The sequence below is a fragment of the Callionymus lyra genome, chromosome 1, assembly GCF_982586985.1.
Source record: "Callionymus lyra chromosome 1, fCalLyr1.hap1.1, whole genome shotgun sequence".
NCBI classification, from domain to species: Eukaryota; Metazoa; Chordata; class Actinopteri; order Syngnathiformes; family Callionymidae; genus Callionymus; species Callionymus lyra.
In genome coordinates, this window is record NC_141818.1 from 20,766,334 (window position 1) to 20,793,868 (window position 27,535).

Genomic DNA, 27,535 nt, shown 5'->3' on the forward strand with positions numbered 1-27,535 from the left:
TATATTTGAGCCAATGCGCTTCTTATTTTAAGTGAATACAAACAATATGTTCAAGGTTACGTCAAAATAATCGTAGGTTGTATAAACCTTAGATGTCAGTAGATTTATTTATTTTTTAATATATATTTGAAAAATATGTATTAAACAACGTCTGGGTGATATGTTCGTGTTATATACATATTGTATTCCAAATTTTAAAATTTGACAGAAACTACTTCCTTGAAGGGCAAACAGTCGTTCCTGTGTTTCCAGTCGGACAGTAAATACGACGGAAGCTAAACAGCCACGTAGTAAAAAGGCGAAGCTCGCAGAAGGGTGAGCGTTCTTTTTTTCCGGTATTTATTTACACTGTCATGCAACAATACATCTATAATATACATGTAACATGTTAAAAATGTGTTATTATTGCAGGCAGGTAAAAAAAACATTCCGAAATGTCGCACCGACAGTCGGTGGCTAATTTAGCTAAGACGTTAGCACGGTTAGCTTGACAGGTCCCTGTCGTTGTCGTCAGCTGTGTCATTTAAAATGGGACTTGATAGCATCCGTGGCTTATGATGCAAGTAGACGAACAGTGATGCACATAAAGAGCATATTGCCATCCATATGAAGCTGGTGAAACGCATGCATTCCAATCAAATAGCAGACTCTGTCATACAAGGCTGTAGCTGACATTCTTATACACAAAAGTGTTAAATGAAGAATGAATAATTAAACCATGTCCTAATGCCATGTAATACGCGTGAGAAGCTGAAGTTTTCAACGTTTCACCTTCACCTAAAAAGAATAATGTATAAAGTACAGCTATTGATCCTCCTGCAAATCAATGTTAGAAACCTTCAAAAATGACTCAAGTCAAGCATGATTCCCTAGACAATGACTTAAAATAAGTCACTGGGAAATTATGTTCCCGCCTTACTTACTTACTTACTTATAGCATTAATCCATTAGATCCTCCAGATGTGTTAAATATGAATGAATAATTCTTTCAGCAATTGCTCAATCAATGAAGAACTGTCTATACATGCACAAAAAGGTGACACAGACAGTTCCTTGTCAATCTATATTTACAGAGACAAAATCCACTTACCTAATCCAGCTTGTTATCTCCCCTGTGCATATTTAGTAATTCTTAAATCAATAAAAAGTGTGTTTTTACATAACGGACGTTAAACAGAATGTTAGAGGTTACTAATTAACTTCATTTCTTTTCTCAAGATGATATTGTGAAAACCTCATGCCAGTGAAACCTGCAGCACCATTTTTTTTTAGGAAATGGCCACTTGTCAGTAACAAGCTGCTTAAATGGAAGTATATGTTGACCAACCACCCATCGCCAAAGAAGCCTTGACTGTGCACAATGAAGTGCAGTCAAAGAAGAAGGATCTGGACGACTGTCAGATTAAAAATGGTGACGTATCTAATGGTAAGTGTATGCAGAACAGTTACAGTAGGGTTAGTTTAAAGAAGTGTTTGTTTAGGCTTTTGCTGGATCAGTAACCGATGGAAGACCTTAGTCATTGGAAATATATTTATAGTGACATATGGGATTGATCAGACTCCTACGGCTTTATTTTGTAGATTAATTTGCATATTCTTCCTCATTTAATACAAACAAATTATACAGAAATGTAATCAACCCTTTATTAGGCAGCTAAAACATGACACTTTTGTGATCCCACCAATCTTACATATATAAACATTTGCTTTGCATCACATGCTTATTAAATTAAAGTTTACTAATGTACTGATTGACTACAAGCATGGATTTCCTCACAGAACTATGCTGTTTCTAATGTAGTTAATAACCAATGTTCATTTGCATTTGTATTAGCTTTAATCTTTAGTCTTTCAATATATGATCATATACATGTGTCATTTTTGTAAAACTTTATGTAGCCTGGCTTTCAGAAGCTTGCCCAACCATATCGGAACTATTTCAAAGGAACACATTAACCATCATAACTAAGTCATTACACCCTGTTACCTCCTTAAATCAATTTGCACTATTTAATGTTTAAACACAAAACCTGCATGACCTGATTTAAATCGTTTATTATTGTTGTGTTAACAAGTACATAACATTAACCTTCACAGAAGATACACTCCAAAACTACCACATGTTTTAAGAGTGTTCATTTAAGTAATCTGATAAGAGACATTACATCAATGAATTAATATTTAGCATGTATAATGAAAAATTGACGTATTTTAAAGCTTTAAGCCTTGTGTTTAATTTATTTGTTTTAAAGAAAAGCATTAATTCTATCGATTAAAAACATTGCTTATAGTTAAAATATTATTATGAGGTTGACTATGATACATTAAAACTCGTTCTTAATAGTGTAACAATAGCAACTTTTAGCATCCATAGCAAAGGGTTTTGGGCTTGTACCTCCAGAATTTCTTCACATTTACAATTCAAATGTTTTGGGCCTGCAATGTAGGCTTTTGTATTTCTAGCTTTGAATAGTCAAATCTTCTGTTCCATGCCTACTTAATTGTTGAAGAGTATGTTCTCTTCTCGAGGTTTTTTATGGTGCTGTGCTTTTTTGTTACGAGCATGTTTTTCGATTGGATTCAAGAATGATCTGTATGTAAATCATTTGAAACATTCCTTGAAAAGTTCAAAACCACACTATCCTTGCAAACAAATTGCATAATTGTCTCTGGGCAATCATCTAATTTAATGTAATTTAAACCATGTAATTTATTAATTTCTATTTTCAAATTTTTATAAGCTTTGTGCATAGTTTTATTATTTTTTACACATGTTTACCGCTTGTTTTTACAAAAGTCTCTGCCTCCCTGAGGTCTATGGATTATGTCTTTGTTGTCACATTTACATGCACATTTCTGAAAACCGGTTTTGGTTCCTATCTTTCTGCCCCATGTTACACCGGTATTTCAACTGATGTGTGCATATTCTTTTATGTTATCTTTGGGTGCGGGAACAACATTTATGGGGGGAGAGAATTAAAAAATACTAATTTTGTGTTTGTGGTTGTGTGACCAGTTCAACATACTTCTGCATTGATCTACTAGGAGAAATAATAAATATAGAGAAAAGCCTTCATTAAAATTGAATGTTATTGGACAGGGACCGATTTGATGAGGTCAAAATATTAGTATACAATGATCTAGCCAAAGTTTAAAACGGATGGTTTGTAGTTCCATTTCCCTAGCCTTCATATGTAATGTGTCATCTGTAGACCAATTCTGCAAAGTGTTCAGGATTTGTCTTCTATAACTGGCTGGATATCAATAATTTTGTGGCATCAAGAGCACATTCTCACACAATGCATCAACTACTTGAGTGTTGAGTTTAATTTGATATACAAAGTGTTCTCACAGATATATATTTTATGTATATATTTCATACAGTTTTACAGAGCAGTAGTAGATGTCCAACATTTCTTTGCATTAAAATTTACCAGGGTAGAATGTGGGTTTGTTTCATAAACTGGTTCACAGCCACTTGGCAGAACACTGTCTTTTAAATATTAATTGTCTTGCTCCTCTGGACTCTCCTTTTCAGGTTCGGTCTACTCAGATTTGACGCCTAGTGGGGATGGACTGACAAAGTGCTCTGGAGTTCAGGGAGATGCACAGGAAAATGGCCCACTCTCTCCAACTGCCCCTCCTCAGAGCAGCAGCTCCCCTGTCACCATTCAAGAGCCATCCTCCCCCCAAGGTGTGGCTTCTCATCCACCCACCATGCTAGAGTCTCTGGGAGCTAGTACTGAGTTGACGGCTCACAAGGGGGATACGTTGCAGTCACTCAGACTCAGTATGCCTATGCAGGAGACTCAATTGTGTAAGCATATAGTAATATTGCGTGAGTGCCCCTGTTGTAAACCCCTGCATTTGCCCCTAAATGCATGATGTTTATCATATGTCATAACAACATTTTAACCAGAGGTGATTCAATGGAGATCTTGCCAACTTAAGATTGCTTTCACAGTCATTCCCCACCCTCATTGTATTGCTTGCTGTTCAGTTATAAGTGTGGTTGCATGTTCTTGTTTTGTTTTTTTAAACTGTGGTATGAAACTAACCCCCTTGTGAACTTAGAAAGTGTGTTTGCATTTTTGACTGTGGTGTTAATGGATTTTAATATTGCAAATGTCATGACATGAGTCACTGACACACTCATCAAATCAATGCTAGTGTGAAAAATATCCATTATGATATTCATTATACTTTAAAAGGAAAAAATAATTAAATATAAGCAACACATTCTTAATGGAGTCAGGCTTGTAATTGAATTCAACAACAAATGTTTTCAATAGACAATCACACTTTTCACCTTGGAAGTGTAGCCACAGTGTGCACAGCTGTCTAATCTAGCTCCTGTTCTCATGCCGTAAATAGCCAATCTAAAACCTTCATTGGAGATGGAGAATGAAGAAAAGATCCGCCTGGAGGCTCGTCGGCGCCTGGAGGAGCAACTCAAACAGTACCGTGTGCAGAGACATAAGGAGAGGGTAGGTGATGCACACTGCTCTGTCATCTGCAAAGTGGCATGTATGTATCTTGCTTACCTTTAGTAATTCTCCAAAGTGTTTTCCTTAAAAAAGCATTTTTTGCATAAACAATTCTTGTATATATTGGCAAATGTCTCACTAACATTATAACCACGAACTAACATCTTTTTATAATAATTATTTTCACAGAGCTGAGTGGTTAAATTCCTAATATTTAAAAATCTTTATTCTAAAATTTATGTTATCGTAAAAATGTCCTCAAATCTTAAATCTAAAACAAACATATTAAGGCTGAAGGTTTTGCACTCCCAAGGCGCAACGCACACAGAAGACCGTCAAATACATTTGGTAGTATATGTTGAAGAATAAAACTATTATTATCCTTATGCCTATTTAATCAATGTTTTAGTTTCATCTCAAGATATAAATAACCGTCATGTGAAATGGTAAATCGGCTAATTTTCCAAAACGTAATTCCTATTTATTTTCTCCCTGTCAATGGTCCCGAACTCTACAGTCTATCGGCATGTTTCCATGCTTCATTCAATGGCTTCAATGAAGATGCGAGGTCAAACGTAAATAACTGACAGGTGTCAAGGGCAGTGGTGCTTGAATGAGGTATTAGTCAGCTGATTTGGTGGAAAATTGCAAATATCTGGTCACATCCTGGAGCCTGCAGCACAGAGAAACCCTTAGAATTGTCTATAAATATATTACATATAAAACATGTGCATTCTATCGATTTAAAAAGTGAATTAACAATACATATCATCGTAAATTCACCCAGTCCTACCTGTCGTCTACTGTCCTCGCCTTTCATAACTGCTGCTCATTTAGACCAATATGAAGATTGGTGACAGACTTTAGGTATTTAGTAAGGCTTACAACAGCTCTCCCATAATTGACGTAAATAAAATATTACTGCTAATAATGATTACTCCAAAGATATAAAATAAAAGCTCCACAATCAAGCAATACATGACAAAAGAACATAAATGTACTCAATTTATATACTTATTTTATGTTGTTTTTGTAGTCTCATCGCAGTTCTACCAAGAGCAGACACAGTACGCTGGATCCAGAGTTGATGTTACACCCAGAAGATTTGCCAAGAGCTAACACCGTTGCCATGACTACGGAATACTCATTCCTCAGGACCAGTGTCCCTCGTGGCCCCAAATTGGGAAGCTTAGGAATCCCTCCTGCCAGGGAGAAGAAATCAAGGTCTTCCCGGGCAAACAATATCCACTCACTGGCTGATCTCAGGTCGGGGGAGGATGATGAGGGAGGTGGCAGAGGTGGAGCAGCGACAGCTGACAGCTCCATGGGCTCTATCCAGTCCACCATTAGTTCAGTGTCCACTCTCTCTGAGGTCAGCGTCATATCGGAGAGCAGCTCCTGTGATGCGGAACGACAACACGGTGTTTCGCTGCAGGTCATTGACAATGCCTCTGAAATAGACGGGAGTGAGTCGGGAACAAGGCCAGGGAACGACGGCAATGACAGTGACAGCTCCACCTACAGCAGCGTTTCCACTCGTGGGACATATGGTCTTCTCTCCGCCGCACTGGACCGCCAGCAGGGGCCCTACACAGTGGAGGGGAGGGAGATCGCACCCGAGGCCATGGGTCATTTCCCATCACTCCAGGAAGTGTTGCAGGCAGCCAGCGACGAGCAGCACCACCTGGCACTAGAGCAAGACGCCGCTTCAGAACCTCGTAGCCGTAGAGACAGTTTCTCCAGCAGGTATTGGACTCTTTAGAACAGACGTTGTTATAACTAAGCCCTTGAGCAATCCTTAATTTTCTCTCTTTATTTCAGTGTTTCCCTGGAAAGTTCTGTGATGGGACACGATGAAATGCTCCAAGTCATGAAAGAGAAGATGAGACTTGAGGGTCAACTAGAATCTCTTTCATCTGAGGCCAATCAGGTATTTATTCATTACTTTTTAACTATCAGGTCATTATATTTAAGTAATGAATTTCATTGTTGTAGAAATCAAATTATTCAAGCTTATTTATATGCTGTTGGCACCCAGGCCCTCAAGGACAAGACGGAGCTCCAGGCGCAGCTGGCTACAGTTAATGCTCAGCTAAATGCTAAAAAGGAGGAAGCTCAAGTGAGTCAGGAGAGGCAGGCTGTGCTCGGCACAGAGGTGGGAACACTGAAAAAGAACTGCAGGCAGCTGGAAAAAGCCATGGTGGAGCTGCAGGGGAGTCTTGAGAGCAAAAACGCCAGCCTGATGTCCGTGAGCAATGACTTGAAGGTGGCCGAGGAGCAATACCAGAGACTCATGGGAAAGGTTGAGGATATGCAAAACACTGTAACATCAAGAGATACCACGGGTAAAAGAACAAAATAATGTGGGGGGTTAAAAAAGTTTTCTGATGCTTATTTTGATATTTCACAGTTCAAGAGTTGCGTCAGCAGATGGGTGGTCTCCAGAGCCAACTCCAACAAGTCCAGCTGGAGCGCAGCACCCTGCAGAGTCGAATGAAAACTTCGCAGGCTGAGATCGACTCCCTCCAGCAGGTCAGACAGTGGTACCAGCAGCAGCTAGCGCGGGCCCAGGAGGCACGAGTGCAACTACAGAGTGAAATGGCAAACATGCAAGTAAGTTTGATCGTGAGTGATATATTCAATTCTGGCTTTGATAAAACAATATCTTTTCTATTTTTTAAGGTTGGAAAGATAACCCAAATTGGGGTCGTGGAACATCTGAAACTTGAAAATGTAAACCTGTCACATCAATTGACAGACACCCAACACCGTTCAATCAAAGAGAAAGAGAGAATTGCTGTTCAACTGCAGAGCATTGAGGTATACTTTTCGCACCATGACTGTTTGTATTTGACTTTGTCCTTCTTTAACAAGCAGGTGATTCTTCATTCAACTTGATGCACACATATCAACTATAAGTCTATCTTTTGCTTGCAGGCTGACATGTTGACCCAAGAATCGGCCTACAAGCAAATCCAGGATGCCAAAACCATGGTGGAAGATGACCTGCAGCACAAACTGGACGAGTTTGAGCAAGAGCGAGAACACCTCATCAAACTAGCAAACACAGCCGGTCAATTAGAAAGAGAACTAGAACAGGTGCGTTTGATTTTGTATCTCATACCTTGTCTGGGTTTTTCATTTTGCGTCAAATTAATAAACCTTTTGTTTCGAATCATCCTCAGATGAAGTTGACCCTTTCTCAGAAAGATGTGCAGCTCCATCAGCTCCAGAACGAACATTTGGAGCTGATGCGCCAGCTCACCACAACTCAGGAGAACCTGCACACCAAAGAGCAGTCCATCAATCAGCTGGAGGCTCGCTTTCTGGAGCTGGAGGCTCAGCTGGCCGAGCTGCAAACAGAGAGCAGTGCAAAGGACGACAACATCCAGTTTCTTCAGAATGAAAAAATAGTTCTAGAGGTGGCGTTGCAGGCAGCGCGAGCCGATAAGAGCCAACTGGATGAAAACGCTGAACGACTTGGAGAGGACGTTCTGGTTGCCTCTGATGTTCTGGATCAGCTCAGACAGGAAGTTCAAGTCAAATCAAGTCAGGTAGGACTTCTATGGTACAAGAGTATTTTTCTCCATGTGATGAAACGGGATGAATTAAAGATGCAGTTATTTGTCAAATTAGTGTTGGTTTTTGTGTTGACTGAATTTTGTTTTGCTTCAGATTGAAAAGATACAGCAAGAAAACGGTTCATTAAAGAAACAGGTGCAGAAATTGAAGGACCAGTTTCAGCAACAAAAGGTAATACACCTTGAATTTTACTCTACCTGTGGAACATATTAGGAAAATAGTTTTGACAATTTAACAATGATTAAGCTTGCAATAATATAGTATATGTAATATATGCCGTTATATTTCAAAATATCTAAAAAAAAAAAAATTATTAAGCTTTATCTCCAGTCAAAAAAATGTTACCATGTGTGAGAGTGAACTGTTTAAATTATAAGTTGGTTAAAGAAAGATGTTAAAAATCAAAAGAAGTCATGCTGGCATTCAAATTTGACGTTTATTTTTTGCCGTGCGACGCAGCTTTTGAAAGAATGTCAGAACTGTGACTCACTGTGGGAGGATGACAAATTTCTGCCATCTGAAAAATGGTGATTGACGTATTTGTCTAAAATGAACAATGACTGTTGGGAATGACTGTCAGGCATGCTGTCCTTAATGAACACAATAGCATCAATTAAAACTGAAATGTAAATGTTAGTAATTAAGTAAGAATTAAGTAAAAGTTATTTGTAAAGCGCCTTTCTAGACCACAAAGCCCTCTAACAAACAAAAACAATATACAGCTAAAATACATGCTTTGAAAGGCCAAGACACATAAGACAAACACAGGCGATATAATAAAAATTGTCCTTTACTCACCTTTTCCGAAACTGTTAGAACATTTCTTTGCCAATAAAAGGGCATGAAAAATGTTCTTTTTAAAAAACATTCATATTGACTGATTTGTTGAAAATAATTTACATTTGTTTAAAAAGGTGTCTTTAGTTCAACAGATTATTCTTTTTGAACAAAGGCAAAACTTTCACTTGCCATATGTTTATCTTTTCTAGGGATTATTGTCGTAAAAGATGTAATAACAAAACAATTGCTGATATATTTCTGAAAAATATTGTTTTCAAGTTGTTACATAATTATTTTCTATTTATTGTGAGCATTTCCTCTGTTGACACATGGGGTTGTTATCACTCTTCAGGTATCCAAGCCAATCCACTAATGTTGAGTTATGTTTATACTGTTTTAAATTGTGGTTAGAGTTTTTCTTTCACCTTGCAGGTGATGGTGGAAGCCTACCGACGGGATGCCATCTCTAAGGAACAACTCATAGGCGAGCTCAAATCCACTAAAAAGCGCCTGCTGGCCGAGGTGAAGGATTTGAAAGAAGAGGTGCTGAGCGCTCAGGGGGAGAAACAGAAGGCAGATCTGGAGCAGGCTCGGCTGCAGAAAGAGGTCACGAGGGTCCAGGATGAGATGAACAACATGGAAGCTCATCTCCAAACAATTCAGAGTGAAAGGGATCAGCTAGAAATGCAAATGCAGGTTCGGTGATCACTCATACACTCAGTGCAGTCAATGTTTTGATTGCAGAGGTTGAATCATGTTTTTTTTGTTTGTTTTTACAGTCGCTGCAGTTTGATCAGAGTCAACTTGTAGCTGTGACGACGGAGAATGAGGGCCTGAGAAAACGGGTGGAGAAAATGGAAGGAGAAGCCAAAAAGTGAGTCAAATACTCAAAGATGTGTTGAGAAGTGCAAACATGATTCACTTTTGGTTTTAACTTGATGTCTGTTGCAGGGCCATCTCTGAGCAGAAGGTACGCATGAAACGGCTGGGGACAGACTTGACCAGTGCTCAGAAGGAGGTGAAAGCCAAACACAAGGCGTATGAAAACGCTGTGAGCATCTTGAGCAGAAGGCTACAGGAGGCTCTGACCGAGAAGGAGACGACCGAGGCAGAGCTGGTCAAGGTCAAAGCTCAAGTGTCTGACGGAGGAAACAGCCAGATCTTACAGGTATACTGTGTGTACACGACACTTCTATATTACATATTGTTCAAGGTTTGGTACCATATAAAATGTGTTTTAGTAATTTAAATCATTTTATTTATGCTGTCAAACTTCAGAAAAAACAAACACAAATCCTACCTAAATTTATTTAAATGTTGCTACTTGAAATTTAATGCAATGGTACTACCGTGTATTTAATTTAATCAAAAAAGATCAAATGCTTTTAAGTTAAGAGGACAGGAATCTATATGATTTTAACTAATTATAATTGTTGTTTATTCACTTACGTCTGTTGGCTTCAAGATACTGGGTCACATGGTACTATTAACAAAATATAGATTTCTTAAAATGATTTGATGTTTCGAAACAAACATAGTATGACTGTTCATTTAACTTCGAATACTTCATAACACAGGAAAAGATCAAAGCGCTGCAGGCTGAGCTTCTTTCTGTTGCAAAAAGCAAAACCATGTTGGAGAAAGAGCTGCAAGAGGTCATCACCCTCACTTCTGTGGAGTTGGAGGAGTACCAGGAGAAGGTTATGGAGCTGGAGGATGAGGTGGACATTTTTTCCAATGACTTAGTTAGTGAGAGTATATTGTTGTTAATTTGTATAAATGATGTGGTCCTTCCATAGCTTCAAGAGTCCCGGTGCTTCAAGAAGAGAATCCGAAAACTAGAAGATGCTAACAAAAAACTGGCTCTGGAGTTGGAGCATGAAAAAGGGAAAATGGCTGGATTAACTCAATCCCACAACACACTGAAGGAACATTCTAATATTTTAGAGTCAGCATTAGCAAAAAGAGAAGCAGATCTTGTCCAGCTCAATTTGCAGGTATAATGAACATACAATTATTTTTTTAGCTATAAGATTGAATTATGCATCATTGTTTTAATGTAAAAATGTCACTAGGTTCAAGCAGTTTTAAGACGTAAAGAGGAGGAGGACCAGCAAATGAAGCAGGTGGTGCAAACTCTTCAACTGGCTTTAGAGAAGGAGAAAACCAAAGTGAGAGACCTAAAGGATCAGGTAATGTGTTTGTTCTTTCTTTCTCAAGTGATAAAATGTTATCAAAATTTAAGTAGACTTTATTTTTAATAGTTGAACAAAGGGAGTTTAAATGGAGTCTACTTTTGTATTACTTTCTAATGCCTAACACTCTGCACTTTAACGTTAACCAAAACTGAATGGTGGATTTATCAGCATTATTTTAATGATTCAATGTGTCCTGTAGGTGGCAGCAGCGAAGGCAGAAGCGGCACACAACAGAAGGCACTACAGGGCTGCCATGCTGGAGCTGGCCGAGATCAAGAAGGATCTGCAGGCCAAAGAGGATCTTGTGAGAACTTTGCAGAGTGAAGCTAAAAAACTGCAGTAAGTAATAATACTGCTTCATTTCCTTAAAGGTTTGAAAGTCTAATGGGTTGTCATAATAAGGGTATTAATCAAATGTATTATGTTGTTCAGAGCTCAGGACAAAAGGCATACTGAAGAAGTGTCCAGTTTTCAAGAGGAGCTCGCAGAAGCTCATTCCCAACTTCAGATCCTGCAGAAGCAGTTGGACGATGAGCTGTCAAAGCAACCTCTCACTAATCAAGAGGTAATACGTAACCACTGGAACTTTTTTGTTAATCACATGGTTCTCAAGACTAGACCACATTGAATGAACACCCTGGTCCTTCTTTCAGGTGGAGGACCTGAAGTGGGAGGTGGAGCAGCGTCAGAGGGAGATTGAAGCTCAGAGGCAGCAGCTTGAGTTGGTGGAGCAGTGTCACCACAGCGAACTGGAAAACATCCAGACATCTCTGCAGGTGAGCAGCTGAGCATATAAAAGATGTGACTTTCTAGTGAAGCATGCAAGAGAGTTTGTTGGTTTTTCTTCTCAGAACATCAAGGTGGAGCTGGAGATGGTGCAGGAAGAACTGGGCAGCACCAGGAAGGACAAGTTTATGTTGCAGGCGAAAGTGGGCGAGCTGAGGAACAGCATGAAGACCATCCTGCTCCAAAATCAGCAGCTCAAACTGGACTTTAAACAGACCCGGATAAGAAAGGTAGGGAAGAAAGAATATGCTTTTTTACTTCTCTCTACTCGAGAACACATTAGTTCATAGCTTTGAATATTTGTAGCTTTGCTGTTTTGATGCGAAGGATTCTAAGACTTTTAATTCTTAATCCCACCTTTGTTGTACTTCTTAGCAACGGATAGAGTTGAAAAGTGAGGGGAACCCATCAACCCCAGTGACGCCTGTGAAGATCCCTGACTGCCCAGTGCCGGCATCTCTACTGGATGAGCTGCTCAAGCCGTCAACGTCTGTTAACAAAGAGCCCCTCAACAACCTGCACAGCTGTCTACGTCAATTAAAGTAAGATTACGTTTTCCATAGCTCACAATGGAACAAAGTCATCTTTACTATACTGACCTAACCTGTTTTTTATCAGGGAGGAAATGGACAGTCTCCAAAAGCAGATGCAGGAGCACACAGTGACGGTGCACGAGTCAATGAGTTCATGGACAAACACGGAAGAAAGACTGGCTGAACTGGGGCTTGACAACGACATCTCCATTTCATCAGAGGCACTAAACAATGCAGTTGTTGAAAACGACGACACAGAGGAGCAGCAGGCATAAGTTACAGGCTTTTCTCAGGCAAACAGAGGGAGGGGGTGGAGTTTTATCCACAACGGCACTTTTAAAGCCTCCTGTTCTCTTTATTCTAACCATTGCTGCCAACATTTGGCATCTCCCCCGCCAGCGCAGAAGTGCATCGAAGAGTAATACCTTTTATCAAAGCTTTATTCTCTATGCTCACTTTGATGTTTGTTATATTTTTGTCAGATTTATTTATTACAGATTAAACTTGTTGTTTAAATTAACCCCTTTTGTTTACAAATTATTAAGGCAGTTTATATTAATGGAACGGTTTCCTACACTTAAAGGTGATCACTCATCCCTCTTTTTTGCAATATTGAAAACCACGGCTCAATAAAAAGTATTCTGGTGGCAGTTTAACCATCCCACCAGTTAAATGTAGTTTTCTCGGTGCCTGTTTCTCTCATCTTTGCTTTGACAGACATCATTACTTCCTGTTAGTTATAACATTACGTTTGCTGTCCTGGTCAATGCATCTTTGTTAATATGCAGTGTTTTTTTTCCAGATGTCACATATCAACTTGTGTTCTTGAAGTCTAGATACATTCAATTTAAATGAAACTGTTTTGTTAGCATGGACTGCAGTCATTTGTATGCGAAAAAGCCTTAAATCATATAATAACTTGTACTGCAAAAAAACTGTTTGATGGAATGAAAGTGGTTCTAGTGTACGTGTGTGTAAGATTTTGGTGTACAGTGTATAAGCGGGTTACATAAACTGACATTTTATGCTTGATCTCAACTCACTAAGGTAAAGGATGAGCATGAACTGTTACTAACATTCATGCAATGGAGCTTCTTAAAGTATATTCAGTACATATTTAAAGTACATCAAACGTATGCCTGTTTTATGGCTCAGTTTGGATGTTAATTCCATAGTTTAATATATAATTTGTTATTGTGTTGTTGTAAATTAATTTGAAATGATTTATGTAAGAAGATAGAATCAAAGAAATCAAATGCAAAACGTATTATTCAAGCGACTAGTTCAGGATAACTAAAGAGAAAAAGGGGGCCATCGTTGTAACTACTGCTGTTGATATCAAGATGTTCATTCTCATCATAAGATGTTTTTTAACACCATTGTTTGCTTCTGTATTTCCAAAGGGACATCAAGTATTTTGAGGTGAATGCTTTCAAATGATGAAAACAATACATGTTGACAAACTGTCTTCTGAATAAATCTTTTGAGGTAAGTTTGTTTTTCTTGCTCACTCGAACGTATGTTCACATTACAGCACATTTCAAAAGTGGATACATTTTTCTCAAGGAGAACCACGGTAAGGATGGCTTCTTAGTTTTGTGGCGCTGACCAACTTTGTATAAAACAACTTTAAAACCCATCTTTTGAACATACGACCTACTCTTGAACATATCTAAAGCCATGGAAAGCCCAGGGTCCTGATAACATTCCTGGTCGTGTCTGAAAGAAAGACTGCCGAGGAGCTCACAGATGTTGTCACAGATATCTTCAACTCCTGAGACATGCCTCAAAGCCACAACCATCATCCCGGTCCCGAAGAAGTCGTCCCCCTCTAGCTACAACGACTACCACCCAATCGGACTCAATTCCATCCTCATGAAGTGCTTTGAGCGGCTAGTCCTGCAACACATAAAGTCTGAGCTCCCCCCGCCCTGGACCCCTTACAGTTTACAGTTTGCATGTTGGTCTAACCGCTTGACTGATGATGCCATCTCTGCTGCCCTCCACTCAGCCCTCACCCACCTGGAGACCAAAGACTCGTATGTCAGAATTCTGTTCATCGACTTCAGCTCAGCATTCAACACCATCATCCCCCAGCAGCTCATCCTCAAACTAGACCAGTCGGGACTCAACACCTGCCTCTACAACTGGCTGTTGGACTTCTTAACAGGGAGACTACAGACAGTAAGGTTCGGCATTAACGCCTCCAGCACCATCACACTGAACACAGGGGTCCGCCAAGGAAGTGCGTTGAGCCCCCTCCTCTTCACTCTCCTGACCCATGACTGCAGCCCATCATCCAGCTCCAGCCTCTTCATCAAGTTTGAGGACGACACAACTGTGATCGGTCTCAACAACAGCGATGAGACGGTCTACAGGTGTGAGGTCAACAGGCTGACCATGTGGTGCTGACCAAGACAACAATCTTCACCTGAGTGGAGAAGACGAAAGAGGTCATTGTGGACTTCAGGAAAGTGTACACCCAGCATCGACCACAAACTAGGGACGGAGCTGCAGTGGAGAGGGTGAGCAACACCAAGTTCCTGGGTGTGCACATCTCTGAAGATCTTTCCTGGAGCCACAATACAGCATCACTGGCCAAAAAAGCCCACCAGTGCCTGTACTTCCTCCGAAAACTGAGGAGAGCAAGAGCCCCACCACATATGATGCTCACCTTTTACAGAGGCACCATCGTGAGCATCATGTCAAGCTGCATCACCTGTGGTACGGCTCCTGACCAGCTTCTAAATATGAAATCCTCTGTTCCACTGCTACCTCTGGTGAATTTGTCAAGGAGGAATAATCTTCTAGAAAGCTCTGGAGAAGAGTGCAATATCTCGTTGAGCAGTTTTTGGTCCGGGAAGAGGAAAGAGTATCTCTAAAATATGAATGAGAGACAAAAGTTGCACGCTCCAAAGTGAAATGTGCAAGTAGATGACATCGTTATTGTCAAAGGACGAGGGGAGGGATAGCAGTTTCAGCCGGTTGATAGACCTAGGAGGTATTCTGACTTTTCATTTGTTAGAATGTAAAACAAAAAAAAAAACGTTTGTAGAATTAATCACTATAATAAATTATATTTGCATTGATTTACGTTCTGATTATAATCTTGGTTTGTGTCGTCATTCGTCATATCCGGCTTTTCTTGTTTGCTTTTGTATGATGTATGTCAGAGTATAATTAAACTTTTCATTTGTATCTAAACAAGGAGCAAAATTAACATTATTATTCATCATTGGCTTTCAAAGTCTTGATTTCCACATGTAATTAATATTGTGTAAGTTTAGACAATTTTCGACTGATTCGTTAAAACGGAAAATATACTGTAAAAGAGCCCCAACCTAGAATAACTTGCCCTAGCTGCCCCTGTCAAATAATCCAGTGTATGTGTGCCCCACACCTTCGAGTTCCTGGTGTAATTTTGAGCAGGCACCGAGTCGGACAGCTATGGGTCCTCCTTGTGCATTTTGAACGCATCGCGGTGAGAAAAACACCTAGCAACAGTCGCCGGGTAGAGAGGAGGAGGAGGTGGGAATAACACTATAAATATAACTAAGATATTTGGCATTTCTTATGTATACGTTAAACTGTTTATTTCATACACAATCCAAACGTATACGGTGTTCTTAATGTGTGCTAGGCTTCAGGTGTTAGCTTTACGTCCTGCTAGGTGGCTAGTGTTAGCATGTCCTGTCACAGCTTGCTTGGGTAGTGCTGACAGTTCAAAAACAGCTCTTACTGTTTATTTCCTGATTTAGTTTTGTCTGTTTTTTGTATTTAATATTGCAGTGGATATTTTTTATATTACACAGTTGATTAATGTGAACTATAACTTCGTGTTCATACTGGTCTTGTGCGGCTTCTGCTTTTCTGGATTTAAAGGTGAATTCCAGGAAAATAATGTGTAGGTGGCACAATTTTTTTCGACACTAAAACTTATCCAACTCGATATAAATAATAATAAGGCTGATAACATGTATTAACTTGTTTTTTAAAAGTGATAAACAACCGGGGAAGTAAGAACCTGCACAGACCATTTCAAGCACGGTCAGGCAAACAAATTAATAGTAGGCTAACATTGTAATTCAATTTTATCCAAATATCCTCGATATAATAATAGTAAGCTACAATATAATAACCTTTAGTTTAAAAGAGATCAAAACATGTTCTAATATTTTGACATGGATAAAGGTGTACGCACAAAGACCAAAAAGGGAAAGAAAATATTATATTGACAGTAAAATTTACTATCGGAAACTTTTCTATGTCAATTTGACTTATGTTTTTTTGAATGGCCATAAGAAAACGGTAAAAGAAGTGCATGTGTCAACACTTTGCTCCGGTGTGACTTTATAATTCACTATGAAAAGATTAGTGTCGTGGGTGAAATCCGATTTATTTTTTTGTATTCAAGATAAACTGTATATAGCGTAAAAAGTCAAGACCTACTTGGAATAATAAAAACACTTCGGTACCACACATTTTTTTGTATGCCAAAAGTTTAAATAATTGCTGATAGACTAGGCCTGTTATTTCTGCTTCCATGCAAACAGTATCACAAATGTATTTATTGTGGGGGAATGTCTTACTGTGTTTTCATCGTCCCAGCATGTGTCCTGTGAATGAAATATTGGGTTGGCCAATTAATTACGCTTGCATGTTTAAAGTAGAGTGGAGACTATGCTGTTGTATTTTATGATATTCCCAAACCTACCAAAAAATCAGAATCAATCAGAATCAGAAATCCCTTATTTGTCCCGCGAGGGGAAATTCGGTTTAAACAACAGCAAGAGCAATATACCACAAATAAAACACCCAGAAATAAAATAATAAAATGAAAAAAATCTAACTATGGGTCTTTACCAGATGTTTGGATTGCTAGTGACATTTCCAAAGCCTATTGTTCCCGATTTATTTGGATATGATTCCTTGTTTCACAATCTATGGTATGACTTAAAGTAGTGCAATGCTGCAGATGTACCTCACGATATTAGTTGGCTTGGTATCTTTTGAGGTTGGATAATTCTTAACCTAACAAAAAAAAACATATTTGTTTTATCATCAGCATGATAGGGACTGTTCCCACATTCCTGAATGTTATAGTAAATAAGTAAGTAAAGTTTATTTCTAAAGCGCTTTTCAAGACCAGGGTCACAAAGCTCTTTAACAATCAAAAACAGGGGGATATCTGTAATATCACTTGTTTCAACTGCACCACAGTTCTTTTGTTGTTATGGTTGTTATGGTTGTTCAAATGTGGGGTTACAACGTTTTATTTTACAGCTTTAATGCTTACTTAAAAGTTACTCTGTAGGTCGGAAGACAGAAGTTAAGTTTCAGCCAGAAAGCAAGTCGTTGTATTGCTATTATACTTCAGCTAATATATATATTTTTACAATTAATTTAGTTTTTCTCATTTTCAGTTTGAATTTACGGTAAACGTAAATGATCCAACTGCCTCTAAACGCAACATTCGCCTTCCCTCGGAAAGGCGCATGCGCAGATCGCGTTGTAAACAATGAGACGATTCCAGACCTCTCCAGCAGCTTTGTGTCTCCCACACTTGAGCGGGTCTGAAACTTAGCTGCGACTTTCTTTTAGTGGCGCCCAGAATACAACGATGCCGCTCGGTGAGTCGGGGAACACCATTGCCACGAGATATTATAAGTGTTGTTGTGTTTTATCGACATAATCGTATTACATTAGTGACGTTTCAGGCTGACACACTTGGGCGTGACAGCGTGCGAACCACCCGAGATGTGTGAGCATCGTCAAACATTTGTTTTTATTCAACGATCTTGTCTGAACATTTATTCTGGATCTCGTTGTGGTTTTAATGTCATGTAGTCGGCTCAAAGTGACTAGTTTGGTAGCATGTTAGCTAGCACAGCCTTCAAATAATGGTCGTTGTGGGCGCTGTTGGCAGGAAAGAATGATGGAAACAAGTGTAACGTTTTAGCAGGTTCTCAAGTTTACATAAAGTCTCGTCAGAAAGCTGTTGGCTGTGCTTGTGTGAAACTGCTTTATTGGTCAAGTAGTGATGCATCAGAGGAACAAAAGCCACTGGAAAGTGACCATGTAATTGAGCAATTCTTACACCAAAAAATGCCATTTTGTAATTGTGTTATCTCCTTAGCAATTTTATGTCAATTTGTGTTTCTCAATAGAAATTAACTAGAGGCACATCTAAGTGATTTTTAAACTTAATATTTACTGATGATATTCCATGTTGCCGCTTGAAAAATATTTATTCTTGAAGTTAAAGGACACAAATGTGAGAATATCAGCCTGGATTAATGATATTCAAATGTGTTCTCCTGCACTCTGTATATAAAGTTTATATAGTTTGTCATTTGCTTTGTAAATGTCATTGTTATTTAAACGGAAACGTTTATGTTTGCAGGGAGCTGAAGAATGGAGGCGGTTCTCAGCAGGCTTAAGGAGCTCAGTGATGATGAACTTCGTGAGGAGTTTGCCCGGGCAGGTCTGACATGTGGTCCGATCACCTCCACCACTAGAGCCATCTTTGAGAGGAAGTTGGCACGGGAGCTTGCTGGGCCAGAAAACAGTATCATTGATGCAGTCAGCAGCTCCTCTGCAGGTGTCTCATGCGCACCCAGCTCCGTTGCTGCCAATGCCGAACCTGAGCAGAGTGCCATGTCAGCAGATGTTGGTCCTGCCACCACTGCTTTGCCACATAAAAACCAGAATAATTCTGCAAGGGACGAGCAAGACTTTGGCTATGGAGTGGGTCTCAACCCACCAGAAGAAGAGGCCATCTCAAGACGGACCATGAAAAACTCTGCAGAAGCCTCTCACTCTCACTCTGGAACCCCTTCAAAAGCAGCACAAGTGTCACCAACGTTGTTTTTCGGAGTATGTCCACCGTGGGAGGATGTTCTGCAACGTAATGGTAAGAAGGGCTTTTGTTTTATTTAATTATGAGCATAGAGAAAATCGCAGTCAAGTTGTTTTTTTTTGCTAGCCTAGTGTTTCATGCAGATGCAATTAAGTGAACACCTCAAACATCTAGGCATATTTTTTATTAGCAACTCATTTTCATCTTTTCTCAAATTGACACCGCATCCTTTGCCCTGCTTCTAACTAGTTTAAATGTAATACACATAAGTAAGTAAGTAAGTAATATTTATTTATATAGCGCTTTTCGAGACCAATCAAAACAATACTCAAAAAAGTACATACTTTAAAGATCAAGATAATACTGAGAACAACACAGGAGTTCGAGAAATTCAAGGAAAAGCCTGAACAAATAGAAACGTCTTAAGATGCTTCTTAAAGGAGTCAGTAGACTCCATCAAGCGCAAAGAGAGAGGAAGATCGTTCCAAAGCTTAGGAGCAACAGCCTGAAAAGATTTCTCTCCTCTCTCCATGAATAGCTCTGAAAGTAAGAACCAGAATTTTAAAGTTTATCCTGAAAGAAACTGGAAGCCAGTGAAGAGTTTTAAGGACCGGAGAGATGTGAGTTCTTCTACCTGAGCGGGTCAGAATTCTCGCTGCAGAGTTCTGAATCAACTGCAGACGAGACAGATCCTTCTTTTTAAGACATGAAAACAAACTGTTACAATAGTCCAGACGAGAAGAAACAAACGCATGGATTACAAGCTCCAGATCATGTTCCGACAACATTTTCCTAAGTTTAGAGATTTTTCTCTTGAAGGAAACAGTTTCTGGTCAGTTTTCTGCAGTGTCGAACAAGAGACATGTCTTTATCAAATACAACACCCAGGTTTCTCAGGTTCAGTTTGACAGACTGACCTAAGTCACTCTTCGTAGATACTGACGAGCCTAGAAATCAAAAACTAAACTTTGTCTTGATATTGCAACTGATTATTTTTTTGCTTGTTCAATTTATGCTGCATGTAACTCCTCACCGACAGTAACTTTAAAAAAGCACTATCTGTGTAAAATGCTTCTTCTGCCAGTTGTCCGAATAACATTGTTGATCTGTATTTATGATTACACAAGAAGGGACATGGAGAGAGGGCACAACTTGACCTCGTTAGATTCTTGAAGATATGAGTCATGGTATAAATCCAACCTGGTCTACTTCTAAATAAATCGATGCTATTAATGTTACTCTGCTTTGGCAAAAGCATCTGTTGCATCTGTAAAGGCATGTGGACCTGGCAGGGTTATTGTGTGGCTAGAACATTCAAATAGACTCTAGTATTTTGTAATTCTGTGTCATCAAAGCATGTTTTGTGTTTTGTTTTTTGTCTTCAGAGAGAGCCCATGTGTATACAGATAAAAGAGATGTTCTTCAAGCTGTAAAGATGATGAAGGGAGCTCGCTTCAAATCTTTCGCCAACCGTGAGGATGCAGAAAGGTTTGCCAAGGGAGCATGTGACTATGTGGCGTCTCCGAACAAGTCTGCACTATGCGTGTCCCCAGTCAAACCTGGCCCAGTGGTTAGTAAAGGTATGTGGTTGAACAGTACTTTACACTAATGAGGAACTAGAAATGATCAGGGATAAGGTTCAACTTTTTGTCCCGTCTTGGTGTGGCTTCTTCAGTTGGGTATGCCAAATAATTTGACCTGTTAAAATTGAACAACTGGAAGGTTGAATATCTAGCATGCAACGATTTCATCATCTGTGGAACTTTGTTGTCAAATAAATTACATTTTTGGCTCCTTTCTCTTCTTGACTCTCCTCTTTGCCTTTCAGAAACCATAGAGGTTGATACTGTGAATCGGGAGCGGGCCAACAGCTACAAGAGCATACGCACACAGGACCTAACCGCCAAGTTGAGGAAAGCAGTGGAAAAGGGGGATGAAGGGGTCTTTGGCGATCTTATTTGGAGCAACCCTCGCTATCTCATTGGCTCTGGGGACAATCCCACCATCGTGCAAGTAAGCAGTGAAATGTTTGATATGGCCATAGTAATAAAAGATGTCCGCTTTTCTAAATGAGTTATTAAATCAATGTGAATTGTCTCTGAACTCAAAGAGGTACACTTTGTTTAAAAAGTCCAGGAAGTCCAGTCTTAACTTTTGTTGAAAATAAAACCAAAACATATATACATGGTCCCTCGAACTAAACATAAGAAACTAGTATATAATATACAGTCATTGACCAAAGTATTAGCACCCCTGGAACTTTTCCAGAAAAATGCACATCTTCTCCCAGAAAAGTGTTGCAATTACAAGTGTTTTGTTATACACATGTTTATTTACTTGAGATGCATTGGGACAACACAAAAAGCAGAAGAAAAAAGCAATTTTTAGATCTTTCCATGGGTGCTCTATGGAAAGATCCGGACTAATTGATGGCCACTTCAGAATTCTCCAGTGGTTTGTCTACACCCATTTCTTGGTGCTCTGTGGGGTATGTTTTAGGCCATTGTCCTGCTGGAACATCCATGACCTCTGAAGCAGACCCAGCTTTCTAACACTAGGCCCTACATTATGGGCCAAAATATTTCGTAGTCTCCGGATTTAATTATTCCTTGCACACAGTCAATGCACCCAGTGCCAGAATCGGCAAAACACCTTTGAACTTCCACCATATTTGACTATAGGTACCATGTTCTTTTCTTTCTAGTCCTCATTCTGTTTTCGGTAAACTGTAGAATGACATGCTTTGCTAAAAAGCTCAACCTCAGTCTCAACTGTCCACAAAACATTATATATATATTTTTTTTACCATTTTATTTCTTAAGTCCTCGGACAATTCTCGTCTCTTCTTTCCCTTCTCCATGCTTGGAAAGGACACAACACAAAGTTTGAGTAAAGTTTTATACATTGGCTTTAGTTTGATTTATATATTGCCAGGACCTGTTACCTGCCACAGATGTGTTTAAAACGAGATCACATGCTTGAAATAAAATGATTTACCCACAGTTTTGATAGGGTGCAAATTATTTTGTCCGGTCAATATTTGTTTTGTGTAAAATTATGTAAAATTTGGCTTTTTTTGTTGTCCCAATGCACTTGAAAATAAACAAGAGTATACCAAAACATTTCTAATTGCAACACTTTTCTGGGAGAAATGGTGTATTTTCTGGAAAAGTACCAGGGGTGCTAATACTTTCGTCCATAACTGTTAATATTTAATTTTCAAGTTCAAAGAACAACAATCCCTTTTTTTTATGTAATATGAAATGGAGCCATAATGATAAGAATTGTTGTCATCCCTTGTCCTCAGGAGGGCTGCAGGTATAATGTCATGCACGTAGCGGCAAAGGAAAACCAGGCTGGCATTGCCCAGCTGATACTGGACACATTGGAGAATCCAGAGTTCATGCGCCTCATGTACCCGGATGACCAGGACATCATGCTGCAGAAACGTATCCACTACATTGTGGACCTTTACCTCAACACTCCAGATAAAGCTGTAAGTGCCTTAACTGCCAAAGTCTCTTTTTTGAATTTGCATTATTTTGTGTTTTATTTTCAGGGATTTGAAACTCCTCTCCACTTTGCCTGTAAGTTTGGTTGCCCTGAAGTGGTCAACGTCTTGTGCTCTAACCCAAACATTGATAAGGACAGAATTAACAAGGATGGACAAAAGCCTTGTGAGGTGAGTCTCTTTTTGTCCTGTTCCATGCAATTATTGACTTGAATATTTTTTATTTTGTCAAGTGATGTCTAGAAAAGTTTATTATTAATTGAAAATGATTGGGATCATAATAAAAACTGCAGTTCTAACTAGAACTATTAAAAAAATCAATAATTAAACTGATCCTTGGTTCACAGCATCTACAGCCTAATGACAAAAATAATCAAAATGCAATAATCCATTAAGAAATAATCCAAACACATTAATGTAACAGTAAATCGACCAAATGGGAAAACCATGTACTTTCAAATAAACCTAAATTGTAAATGTAAACACACCTAGAACCCCATTCGTTTTTTGGCATTAGAGGTGTGTATTAACAATAATCTGGTGATACGATACTTACCAAAATACAGGGACACCAATACAATATATTACGATATATTGAGATACTGTAGGAACAAGCATATATTTATAGTATTACCTGAGTACTTGGCTTTGGTGTTGCAGAATTTATACACCACCAGACTCAGGACAAAGTTGTCACTGCCTTCGTTTTGTTTGTTTTATTTTTATACTAAACCATGTCCAAACATCCGCTTTATAAGCTGCTGGAGTCAATTGTATCTTCTCATCCTCAGTCATCTCTGGGATCTCACGTAAATTCATCATTCCGGCATGAGAACGACACTTATGTTCCTCTTAATCAGCAATAATGATTTTCCTACTTGTGTTATAATAAAAGTAATAATAATACAAAGATTATTATAAGAGTAATGTGTAAGTCTCTGTCTTTGTTTGTCCACAGGTCATTTGTAGTCGAGGGGATAAAACTCGAGATGTGAAGCAGAAGATTTCAGAGTATTTGGAAGGTAATGTATTTTAACCTAGTGAAAATTGTAATATATATATTTTTTTACCAATTGAAATGTAAGTTTCTTTATATAATTAAGTAGGAAATAAGAGAAAATCATTTTGACAATGTTTCCTCCAAATTAGGCCTATCCTTATTTTTATAGAAATGTACTAATTAGATTAGATGAGATAAGTTTGCATTTATTTAAGAAGCTAATGTAACTTGTGTGACAGATCGATGCTACATCCCCCTGTTGAGGGCGACTGACAACACGTCGCACCCCGTCATTGGTGCTCCTTGGTCACCTGAGGCCTCAGAAACGCTCTCTCTCATGCATCGCCACACCAGAAGCCCAATGGATCCTCTGTTGACAGTCACGGCCTTTGCGGGGCCACTCAGTCCTTCAAAAGTAACTTATTTTTTGTGCTAAGAAGCAAGATCTGTATTTGTCTACGCAGTCATTAAGAAAGCTGAACTTTGCTTACAGGCAGATGACTTTCGGCGCAACTGGAAAACGCCACCGAGAGACAGGGCTGAGTTTTTCCACAACATTCTCAAGTCTGATCCAGATCGGGGTGCAGAGCGAGTAGGCAGGCAAGTCCGGAAGTGATTAGTCAGACTTACTTTACTTTACTGCAACTTTTTACTAATCCTTCAAATATTGACACACAATTATTTCTTTATGTTTTAAGTATTTGTGTGTTTTGTGTACTATTACATTTTTACATTTAAAACTTGATGATGTATAGAATGCTTATTTAGCGAATGTATGTATTTAATATTATTCTAGTCCAAAAAAATGTCTGTCACCCATGCAAAAAATACTTCTCTCAGTCCTTAAAACCTCGGTTTGTTCATGTCGTCAATCTCTACAGAGACCTGGCTCACGAGATGGGGCACCCATGGGCCGAGTACTGGGACTTCTTGGACAGTTTTGTGGATCTCTCCTCAGCTGATGGTCTTCGAAAGCTTGAAGACTACCTGAGCAAGAGGGATTTCAGTCCTCACTCTCATGACGAGGCTGGGGAGAACGAAGCCAGTAACCGATTCAGAACACCATCTCCAGGTAAAGGTTCATTCACTGAATTCCTGATTTGATTTTGTGAAAGCTCAGTGTTTATGTGCTCTGTGAGTTTAAATGGTTTCCAAAGGTTCTTCATAATGGATTATGGGTAATGCAACATTGTGTCTGCTTCTAGGTAAGCCTAAAAAGTTCTGCAACTCCATTTCTGTTGGAGCCTTCTTGGAAGAGAGTGACGACATCAGCCTGGAGGAGATAAAGAACCGGCAGAATGCCGCCCTCACCAGCATCACATCCTCTGTTGCATCCAAGGAGGCCTTAAAGGGAGCGGTGGGCGGTCGGGAGTTCCTCCTCTCTATTGGACTGCACCGTGGTGCCGACCTGATCGAGACGGCGGCGGAGCAGGACAGCCTGTGCCTCTGCGACGACGGCCTCTTGTCTCCTGGCCTCGCATGCAAGGACAGCATGTGCTCCAGCACCCGAGACAGGACTCACAATGGAGAAAAGTCGTCTCCTCGCTCGTCCCCATCCACCTGCCTGCTGTCCCCGGTCTCCAACCTCATGGCCGAGTTTGAGCGGATGTCCCTGCAGGAACCTCTGGACACCTCTGGCGGCATCCAGGAAATGAGGCGGAGCAGTGGAGGCAGCTGGCACAGAGAGTGTCGGGACCCTGCTGAGGACCTAAACACTGGTCTGAACTGTCTGTCCCTTGGTCCCGGCAGCCAAGACACAGACGCCTCACAGGGGCCCAGCTGGAAATCTGAAGCTAGAGGGAGCGAGGAGAGGAGCAGCAGCGACAGCTCTGAGGAGTTTTTCGAAACTGTGGAGAGCGTGGAGATGATGCGCAGGACTAAGGGGTCAGGTTCAGGAGTGAGAAGTGTATGTGCCAGGTCTAAATCCTGGGACCACGGTGGAAGGGACTTGAGCAGTTCGGGATCATCGGAATCTTCCTATAAATCCTTGGAAAACTCCCAAGAGTTCCTTTCCAGGACTCCTCCTCACATTAGGAGAGCACTCTTCATTGAGGGGTGAGTTTTTTTGCTGCTGCTGACTATTTTGATCCAAGACTCCTGGGCACATTCAAGTGGCTTTGGGCCTCAGTAATGGTCGCAATTTGCACCAAAAATAATAACAATTTTTCATAAAACAGGTTCGCCTTTTGTTTAACTGACACATTGTGAAGTGTCAATGTCAAAATAATAACAACAAAGTAACTATAGTCACTAACCCACTTGAAGGGATCAACGATAAATATGTAACCACAGCACCGCGCTGCCTCAAGGGGGCGCACAAACCTCATTTATGAAAGTTAATCAATTGACTTTCTACTTATCAGGGTTCGTTTGGTTTGTAGATGGTGGGTTTTGTTCTTGATTATTCATCATCTCATTCAGCTTGTCAAAGGTGGTCATAATATAAACAAGTTTGACCTGGAAATACAGCTTCAACAAAGATTGTGATGAATTTGTGTGTTAAAGTTTGGGTAAAAGATTGTAGCACTTCTTCTGACTTCAAGCTTCTCTGTCTTCCAGGGGGTCGCCATCCAAGTTGGACAAAGAGGTGCTGTCGGCAATAGAGGGTGTTGAAGTGGACGTCCAGAAGTACCCCAGCATCCACAAGTGGAGGAGAACCATGAGGTCGTACTCCCCGACTGATATGCAGAGGTAGATTTGAATCCGTCGCTCGCATGAATCCGTTTGTTCTGTATCCGGGCAGATTTCATCTCGTGCCTTCGTTAATGTCTCCACCACAGTAAAAATAACCTCCATGTCTGTGTCCAGCTGGCCGAGCCCCGCGGTGACGAAACATCGACTCAGGATGCCTCATCCGACCCCCGGCTCTCCGGTCAGCAGCCTAATGTCCCCCTCGGCCCGCTTCAGTCCCGCCCGACCTGCCGCCTCACCAGACTTCAGCCCTGGCCGCTACAGCCCTGCCAATGCTAGCAACATCCAGCGCATCCGCCACAAGCTCTTGAATGACTCGCTGCTTTAACGGACCCCCTCCTCAGACTGCAGCCGCCATAGACACTGCTCCTGTCCCCTCCATCTGCACCGGGGGGCCAGAGGTCAGAACATACCCCAAATATGCACAATGTGTGGAAGAGTAGTTTTGTCGGTGTACGGTACGACCCGTTTGTTCTACTGGAATTCTGTGGCGTCCACTGCAGCCTGGACCACGTGTTTGGACCGTGAACATGTGACGCACCTGTATCGTGACCCGAGTCGGCCTTTTAATTTGGATGTCGTGAGTTAAAAAACCACACTTTCCAAAGTCTTTTGCCACTAAATCCTGTCGGAAATAATGTTCTTAAAAAAATGTTGATATTTTAAAATTGTTTTTTGTAAGTTGGTCAGTAGCACAATATTGTATCTGTTTTTATGAATGGTGTGGGAAAACCGACTGCCATTTCCTGCGTTCTCCTCAGTTCAGGAATTGCCTTAATTTTCTGAAGTGACATTTGAGACACGCACACGTTCGTTTATCTCAAAACACGCAAATGATTGCAGAGGCTGAGATCTTCCATGCTTTTATTTTGTTCTTCAATAAATGGAATCATTGTCCATCTTTCCTCGGTGCTTCCTGGATATTGTTCTCTAGTTTTCTGTCACGACCGCCTCCTGCCACAAGTGTAATAATATCAAGTAAAAAAAAAAGGGAAAACTACTTTATCATTTCCTGGCTCAGGTTTGTAGAGCAAAAGTCTTTGCAAAACAGCGCCCCCTATAATAGCGATCCACCACAAGAAACGTCTTTAAGAGCCAAGTAGTTGGT

General features: G+C 40.0%; 2 protein-coding genes across 5 annotated transcripts; both read left to right on the forward strand.

The window, feature by feature from the left end:
• Positions 1–272: 272 nt before the first annotated feature.
• On the forward strand, positions 273–13,856 carry golga3 (golgin A3). 2 transcript variants are annotated; one of them, XM_087796555.1, is made up of 24 exons: positions 273–315; positions 1,219–1,426; positions 3,539–3,817; positions 4,375–4,487; positions 5,524–6,233; positions 6,309–6,417; positions 6,526–6,832; positions 6,898–7,100; positions 7,170–7,307; positions 7,425–7,586; positions 7,673–8,041; positions 8,163–8,240; positions 9,282–9,545; positions 9,629–9,723; positions 9,801–10,017; positions 10,427–10,570; positions 10,649–10,846; positions 10,925–11,041; positions 11,247–11,386; positions 11,480–11,612; positions 11,701–11,823; positions 11,899–12,063; positions 12,209–12,375; positions 12,452–13,856. In XM_087796555.1, exons 2-24 carry the CDS (start codon positions 1,306–1,308, stop codon positions 12,639–12,641), a joined length of 4,542 nt encoding a protein of 1,513 aa, XP_087652681.1. In that variant the 5' UTR covers positions 273–315; positions 1,219–1,305; the 3' UTR covers positions 12,642–13,856. The 2 variants fall into 2 exon arrangements, with proteins under 2 accessions (XP_087652681.1, XP_087652682.1); XM_087796556.1 differs by having other exon boundaries at positions 3,539–3,694.
• A 1,954-nt stretch (positions 13,857–15,810) lies between these two features.
• Positions 15,811–27,324, forward strand: ankle2 (ankyrin repeat and LEM domain containing 2). 3 transcript variants are annotated; one of them, XM_087796559.1, is made up of 13 exons: positions 15,811–15,894; positions 18,770–19,279; positions 20,611–20,805; positions 21,054–21,238; positions 22,533–22,721; positions 22,785–22,907; positions 23,695–23,758; positions 23,976–24,151; positions 24,230–24,336; positions 24,618–24,808; positions 24,942–25,791; positions 26,296–26,427; positions 26,545–27,324. In XM_087796559.1, the coding sequence occupies exons 2-13, from the start codon at positions 18,781–18,783 to the stop codon at positions 26,753–26,755; spliced, it is 2,922 nt and encodes a 973-aa protein (XP_087652685.1). In that variant the 5' UTR covers positions 15,811–15,894; positions 18,770–18,780; the 3' UTR covers positions 26,756–27,324. The 3 variants fall into 3 exon arrangements, with proteins under 3 accessions (XP_087652685.1, XP_087652686.1, XP_087652687.1); XM_087796560.1 differs by lacking the exon at positions 15,811–15,894 and adding an exon at positions 17,872–17,996; XM_087796561.1 differs by lacking the exon at positions 15,811–15,894 and adding an exon at positions 18,493–18,640.
• Positions 27,325–27,535: the final 211 nt, after the last annotated feature.

Bases quoted from the DNA above. Each gene is read 5' to 3' on its own strand.
- ankle2 (XM_087796559.1), top strand. From the start codon at position 18,781: ATGGAGGCGGTTCTCAGCAGGCTTAAGGAGCTCAGTGATGATGAACTT. The intron at 19,280-20,610 runs GTAAGAAGGGCT...TTTTGTCTTCAG, and splicing joins GGATGTTCTGCAACGTAATG to AGAGAGCCCATGTGTATACA. The intron at 22,722-22,784 runs GTAAGTGCCTTA...TTTTATTTTCAG, and splicing joins TCAACACTCCAGATAAAGCT to GGATTTGAAACTCCTCTCCA.
- golga3 (XM_087796555.1), top strand. From the start codon at position 1,306: ATGGAAGTATATGTTGACCAACCACCCATCGCCAAAGAAGCCTTGACT. The intron at 3,818-4,374 runs GTAAGCATATAG...TGCCGTAAATAG, and splicing joins TATGCAGGAGACTCAATTGT to CCAATCTAAAACCTTCATTG. The intron at 9,724-9,800 runs GTGAGTCAAATA...TGTCTGTTGCAG, and splicing joins ATGGAAGGAGAAGCCAAAAA to GGCCATCTCTGAGCAGAAGG.